We start from the raw sequence: 7,850 nt of genomic DNA on the forward strand, positions 1-7,850 counted from the left end.
CGGAAGGAAGGTTGGGCAATCCTACTTCCGTAGTGATACTGCCTCGGAAACCCAAGGAGGGGTCGCTATGAGTCAGGTTTGACTTGACGGCACATAACAACAACAACAAAACTCTGGTGGCATACTGCCTAAGGCATTTATTTGACTGCTAACCAGAAGGCTGGTGGTTCAAACCCACCAACCACTCCTTGGAAGGAAGAATGGGCAATCTACTTCTGTAGAGATACCACCTCGGAAACCCAAGGAGGGGTTGCTGTGACTTGAGCAGACTCGATGGCAGTGAGTTTGGAGTGTGTGTGTGTGTGTCTGTGTGTATGTATATATATATCCTACTTTATCACACAACAGTATATTTGTATAGGTCCATAGGGCATAAAGGAGCTCTGGTAGCATAGTGGCTAAAGCACTTGACTGCTAACCAGAAGGCTGGTGGTTCAAACCCATGGCACATAACAACAACAACAACAACACAGGGTGTAAGAAGCTAAGTGCTAAGTGGCTCTCTGGTTAAGGTATTGGGCTGCTAACCAAAAGGTTGGCTGTTCGAACCACCAGCTGTTCCATGGGAGAAAGATGAGGGAGGCACACTGCTTCAGTAAAGATTTACAGTCTTGCAAACCCTATGGTGAAGTTTTCTCTATCCTATAGAGTCACTATGAGTTGGAATTGACTCAATGGCAGTGGGTTTTTATAGAGTGTAAAGGAAAAGTTTTCATAAGGACACACACCAAACTGATAACTGTGCTTCTCTCTGGAGAGTGGGGTAGAGGTCACTGGCAGTGCCAGGAATAACACATTTTTCTGTATCACATACTTCTATAGTTTTATATATAATTTTTACAGTAAAAAGGTGTTCCTGAATTGTTCAAAAATCTTAAGAACAGAACAAATACAGTATATACCTTTTTTTTGAATAATGGATTTATATACACACTAAATAACTATACGGGGTCAAATTTATACCCCCAAAGGTAGTGCAAAAATCTCCTTCTAAAACTCAGATGCTAAGTTTTCACTAAGAAAGCAACAAAAGAAATTTGAGGTGCTTATTCTATTAATTTAGGTAAATAATGCTAAATACAGAAAGAAAAACAGGGACAGGGGATAATGAAGGGAGACAGAGGGACAGGCAGTGAGAGAGAGAGAAAACACAAAGAGAGGCAAAGCAAGACAGACAGAGGAGAGAGGAATTGTCTATTGGGTCAGATTCAAAAGAAAATTGAAAATGTTCAGGATCATTACTAAGAAACAACCAAGTTTTTTTTTTTTTTTTTCCCGCTTTGAAGAAGCGGATGTTGAAGCTTTTAGGAAAAAAATCAGAGATGTTTACCAGAAAGTACTAAAAACCCCCACCAAATTTATTGCCATTGAGTCGATTCTGACTTATGTTGACCAACCATATGGGACAGAGTAGAACTGCCCCATAGGGTTTCTAAATCTTTATGGAAACTACCTCACCTTTCTCCTATGGAGTGGCTGGTGGGTTCAAACTGCCAGACTTTTGGTTAGCAGCCAAATGCCTTAACCAGAGTCCTGAGATGTTTACTAGGCTTTATATATTATAACCCAAGCTGTGATCTTTTCAATAACTTCATATGCATGTGAAAGCTGGACAATGAATAAGGATGAACATGGAAGAATTGATGCATTTGAATTGTGGTGTTGGCAAAGAGTATTGGCTGTACCATGGACTGCTAGAATAATAAACAAATCTGTCTTGGAGAGAGTACAACCAGAATGATCCTTAGAAGCAAGGATGGAGAAACTTCACTTCTCATACTTTGCACATGTTATCAGGAGGGACTGGTCCCTGGAGAAGGATATCATACTTAGTGAAGTAGATGATCAGCAAAAAGAGGAAGACCCTCAATGAAATAGATTGACACAGTGGCTGCAACAATGGACTCAAGCATGGCTATGACTGTGAGGATGGCGTGGGACAGAGCAGTGTTTCCTTCTGTTGCACACGAGGTCACGGTGAGTTGAAACCAAGTTGACAGCTCCTAACAACAACAACATATATTATAAATGAAAACAATTTTAAAAGACTAGCTTTATATGAGGGAGCTCTGGTAGCATAGTGCCTAAGGCACTTGACTGCTAACCAGAAGGCTGGAGGTTCAAACCTACCAGTCTCTCCTCAGAAGGAAGGCTGGGCAATCTACTTCCATAGTGATACAGCCTCAGAAATCCAAGGAGAGGTCACTTTGAGTCAGGTTTGACTCGATGGCACCGAACAACAACAACAGCTTTATATGATGTTGTCTTAGGCTGGGTTGTCTACAGAAGCAAAACTAGTAAAGCTTATATGTATGTATATACATACACACACACACACACACACACACACAAAGAGAGAGAGAGAGAGAGAGAGGAAAATTTTATTAAGGAAATGGCTCGTTCAGTTGTAGAAGCTGGCAAGTCCCACATCCCTGGGTCAGACATCAAGCCGGAGGCTTCTTCTAACTCTTGTAGCTGCAGGGGCTGACTAACCCAAGATCAACAGGAAATACAGCAGGCTGTAGGCTGAGATTGCAACAACCCAAAGATCGGCAGGCAATATGACAGGCCACTTGCTCAAGTCTAGGAACTGGAGGTCAGACAATGACAAGACTGATGCAGGATCCAGATTGAGCAAAAAGCCAGAATCTTTGCCAGGATGTCCACATATATTGGAAGCATGCCACACCCCCTAGGAAACCCCCTGTCAATTGATGGGCTGCTAATAGCAAATTTAATCATGGGAAATGACTACCTCATAACTGCTATACCACTGAGAATCATGGCCTAGCCAGGTTAACACACAACCTGAACTATCACAGATGCTTTATATTTTTTATAAAGAATAATCTGAATAATTAAGCAGTGTCCAACTCTGGGTTTTCATGGACTTTTAGATGCACATTTACCACATTAAGAGAAGACCTCTTTAATCCCACAGCCAATTCCCCAGTCTTATTCCTTATTCTCAATTCAGTCTAGAACTGGTTCTTGAGCAGCAAGACTGGAAAAAGTTTGAGGAGGGCAGAGGGCCAGGAGAGCTCACAGGCCATTCCCCTCTTCTACTGCAAATGCTGCTTTTTTAGGCCCTTTCTGTAATTAAACCCTAGTTTACTGACAGTCTGTCAGAAAAGTTAAACATTCATTTCTTTTTACACTTAATGATTCAATGAATTAAGTGCCCATTTTCCCTTTGTGGTCTGAATGAAAGTAAAGAGCACAATTTTTAGGTCAGCAGAAGTCTAAAGTTATAGGAACCTTAAAGAGACAAGATAGGCATTTTCTTGAGGAACTGAAGGATTCAGGAGAAGCCTCCAGATTCTTTCCTATTCTGCAGTTTATTCAAGAATAGCAAAACTTTAGTCTCAAGTAGCTGAAAACAGGAGCGGAAAAGCTAGCATGGAGGGCGAGTTCTTAGTACCCTATGGAGAGATGATCTTGAGATAACTGACCAATGACTCAAGGAATTTAAACCAGCAGGGTAAACCTTTTCTGGGATAGGCATCTTGGCCAGGACACCTGTAACTGGAGCCCTTGCCTCAAGTTGTAGGAGTCACCCTTGCAGCTATAGAAAATCCTGCCATTCAGAAAAACACAGGTGTTAACCAGATTGAAAGTTCAAATAGCACAGAACTCAAAATTCACACACCTCAAGGTATTTCGCTATATAGAGCAGAAGATTCTAGAACCAAGCTTTTCAGTTCATTAGCTATAAGCCACATGTGGGTATTTAAATTTAAATCAATTAAAATGAATTACAATTAAAAAAAAGTTCAGTTCCATGGTCACACTAGCCACATTTCAAGACACATGTGGCTACCATATATTGAACAGCACTGGCATAGAACATATTCATTATTGTAGAAAGATCTAAAGAATAGCACTATTCTGGAATACTACTGGCACAGATGCATCATGGGTTAAGTAGGCATACATGAGCTGCTCTAGCCACTGTTGTTGTTGTTGTTGTTATGTGCCGTCATAGCGACCCCTCCTTGGGTTTCCGAGACAGTATCACTACGGAAGTAGGATTGCCCAACCTTCCTTCCGAGGAGTGGCTGGTGGGTTTGAACCGCAAGCCTTCTGGTTAGCAGTCAAGTGACTTAGCCACTATGCTACCAGAGCTCCCACTCTAGCCACTACTCAACACAATTAACATATTTAAGGAGAGACATGCCTTATGGATGAGTTAAACTAACTCAAATTGGAAACTATCTTTAACCAGGCTTTCTACTCAACATCCTTGAAATTTTAATTTATGTCATTATTGGTATTATAATTAAACAGATAAGAAACTTAAATCAGAGTGATCAACTGACTTGCCTCAGGCAATTCTTTATCTGTAACTGCAGCAGAATCTCAAGTATTCTTTTCTCTGTATACTTATTACCCACAAGGTTCCAAGAATCCTATCTGCATAGAACCTGAGGTAGTTAGCTCCTTGCATAGATAAAGTACTCAGTAAGTATTTGTTGTATCAATGAATGAATGAATGAATGAATGAATAGGCTGCAAGGAGGAATGAACAGTAACACAAGGATCCCTAGGTGGTGCAAACAGTTAAAGTGCTCTGGTGTTGGAGCCCTGACTTGATGGCACCTAACAGCAACAACAGTGCTAACCAAAAGTTTGGAGGTTTGAGTTCATCCAGAGGTCCCTCAGAAGAAAAGCCTGGAGATCTACTTGCAAAAAACGAATCCCCTGGAAACACTCTGGAGTACAGTTCTACTCTGACACACATGGGGTCGACTTGACTGCAAACTGGTTAGGAGTGAAACAAGGGAGAACATGACCAACAGCCTCAGTCTCAAAAGCAAAACTGTGATCATGAAGTGTTAAGGGTAAGCTGCAACTGCAACCAGTCAGTTCTCATAAGACATCTGATATCTGATGCCTCCTTTATTCTTTATTAATGCTGCTATCTTTCATTTTTGCCATTTTAAATTATCTAAACCTAAAGGCTTCCCTACCCACTCTACCACACCACCCCATTTTAAACAAACCACCTGGATTTGTTTATAATACATAGGTCCACTTCATAGGGACTCATTTGCCCTACCACAGAGTTTCCCTCACAGTTTATATTTAAGTAAATTCTCTGTATATCCTGCTCATAAAAATTTGTTCCATTGCCAAAGAAATTACTCTCCAACATCCACAAAGAAAGGAATAAATATAATGTTGATATAAGATTGAAGCAGGGAGATCAAGAATGAAGGGATTGTAAAATTTTGCACTGTGTTTGTCTGCCTTAGTTTCTCTGAAAGCTAGAATGTGACCAGACTTTTCAGACGGTTTTCCATTCCCCCCGCTCCACCACACACACCCAAAAAGAAATCAAATCAGAACACTTCTTGAGTCATTACTTACAGAAGATTCGCTGGCTCCAAAGATGTCCCTGACATCCCTGACAGACTGCTTATTCTTTTTTCTCATGGTCTGGGTATAGGTGTTATATCTCTTTTTCACTGCAGCCGCTTGGGTTCGAGTCAATGTAGAAAGCAAGGCTTTCCCATCTTCCTCTTCATCACCTGAGATCAGAGTTGATAAACCCACATCTTGCAACCATTCTGCTTCAAGTTCTCCTTCTGTAAAATAACATTATCAAGAGAAAGCAACATATTAGGCATGACAGGATGGCATGCGTATTTGGAGGTCTGTGCATATAAAACAAGAAATAGCCTTAAGCAATATATTAAGGCTGTCTTTTTGAACAGACACTTCAATGAATAAGCATAACAAAGAATACATACTTTGTGAAAAACAGTTTGGAAAAGTCACAAATGGATGGCTCAAGTCCTCAACAAGCAAAAATAAGCAATCACTCCCTGAGGACCAGAAGCATTCGATTTTAAGTCAGCACATTATAATACTCAGACCGTCTGGTCCTCATTCTCTCTCTCTCTCTCTAGTATTATTATACTTTTGGTTTGTAATTCCTCTTCTTTTCTTTGATTTAAAAGGTAATAAACAAAAATTAAAAATCTATGTTAATGGGCACACCATGCATGAAAATGTCATCTGTTGACAATAACACTATAAAGAGGGAGGGTAAAGGTATAGGAGCAGAATGTTTGCTATTGAAATAAACTGGTGTTACTCAAACTAACTTCTTAAATGTTTACAACAGTTGCAATCCCCAAAGTAGTCGCTAAGAAAATAGCTAAAAAATACATACAGAAAAGAAGAAGGAAGTCAAAAAGGTCCACTATAAAATTCAAATTAATAATGATAATAAAAGAAAAGCAATAAAGGAGAATTTGAAAGGAAGGAAAACACCATGTAAGACATACAGAACACAATAGCTAAATGGAAGAAGCAAATCTTTCCTTACCTGTAATTACCTTAAATGTAAATGGAAAATTGTCTTTTTTTCCCAGTTATTACAGAAAAGTCCTGTGAGAATGAAAGTTTGTACTGCAATTTTTAAAGAAATCAAATTTTTAAATATTTTCTAGTAGAGTAAGATTGCTAATTGAGAAATGTGCTAAGATTAAATAAATTATTTTCCTTGCCAGACTACACTCATTTTTCAAAAAAGATAAAATATGAATATTTGAACTAAAGCCATAACAGAAAAAAAGTAGATTAATAGAACACAAGAGGATTTTTAATTACCCAAATGCAGGGTGAAATCTCAGTGCCACCATTTACTAGCTGGGTGGCTTAGGTAATTTTTATGATAATAAAATCTAGGCATCAGTGTCCTCTCTCCAAAAGGGAGGTAATAATGACAAAAGCGTTGTTACTGTGAGGATTATTTTATCAACGTATTTATGACAGATGGCAAATAACCTGGAACAAAGTAGATGTTCAATAAATGTCCTTTTACCTTTCTCCTTAGCCTAAACATCAGATAATCCATTCAAAAGCCAATTCAAAAGCTTAGAATTAATCACAATGAGAATTAACTGGTATTATAAACTAACCAAAACAAAACTCACTGCCCTTGGGCCGGATCTGACTCATAGCCACCCCTCCTTGGGTTTTACAAGTAGATTGTCCAACCTTCCTTCTGAGGAGTGGCTGGTGGACTGTAAACTAGATGGACAGAAATGAAAAGAAAAGAGAATAACAATGCCTGTAACAGAGAATTCATTACACTTACCTTACATTACACAACTGTGCTATTGAACAGGCATTACATGAATGAGGTTTGTTTAAAGAGCAGATTAGACTGATTTGTAAATAGCATATCAAAGCATCAGTCAGGAGTCCTGGAGTCCTCTTACATTATCACTTCATTTGTATATAAACAAAGATTTCTAAGTATTTGATAGGTCTAATCTCTTAGCTAAGTAAATATTTTATTTCATATCATGTTTTTATTGTTCATTAGCTTAGTAAGCTTTCCATTTCACAGAACATTCAAAACCAAACCAAAGTCACTCAAGTCAATTTGACTCACAGCGACCCCTCCTTGGGTTTCCCAGACAGTATCTCTACAGAAGTAGATTGCCCAACCTTCCTTCCCAGGAGTGGCTGGTGGGTTTGAACGACCAGTCTTCTGGTTAGCAGTCAAATGCAAAAGTGCACATACAGAACATGCAAAAAGGTATACTTAAATAGCAGCCCAAATCTAAAGCAATAAATATTTCTTATGAGCGAATTTTACTTGGACGTTTTCCTTAAGCTTTAGATTCTCATTTCTGAAGATAAAATTTTACAAATATAGTATAAATATTCAAGACCTTCATTTGCTGATGTGGCACCACTCAAACTGAAGAGAAACAGCCGCAGACATCCATTAATCATTGGAACATGGAATGTACGAAGTATGAATCTAGGAAAATTGGAAGTTGTCAAAAAGGAAATGGAACGCATAAAGATTGATATCCTCGGCATTAGTG

General features: G+C 39.0%; 1 protein-coding gene across 1 annotated transcript in view; it reads right to left on the reverse strand.

The window, feature by feature from the left end:
• Window positions 1-7,850, reverse strand: part of ARHGAP28 (Rho GTPase activating protein 28) — a 293,733-nt gene that overhangs the window by 114,959 nt on the left and 170,924 nt on the right. Inside the window, exon 3 of the mRNA XM_042782071.1 lies at window positions 5,371-5,588. Within this exon, the coding sequence (XP_042638005.1) occupies window positions 5,371-5,588 (218 nt within the window). The remainder of the gene's footprint in view (window positions 1-5,370; window positions 5,589-7,850) is intronic.

This window comes from Orycteropus afer, unplaced genomic scaffold (genome assembly GCF_000298275.1).
Source record: "Orycteropus afer afer isolate SDZICR_OR568_19922 unplaced genomic scaffold, OryAfe1.0 scaffold00234, whole genome shotgun sequence".
In the NCBI taxonomy this organism is placed as follows: domain Eukaryota; kingdom Metazoa; phylum Chordata; class Mammalia; order Tubulidentata; family Orycteropodidae; genus Orycteropus; species Orycteropus afer.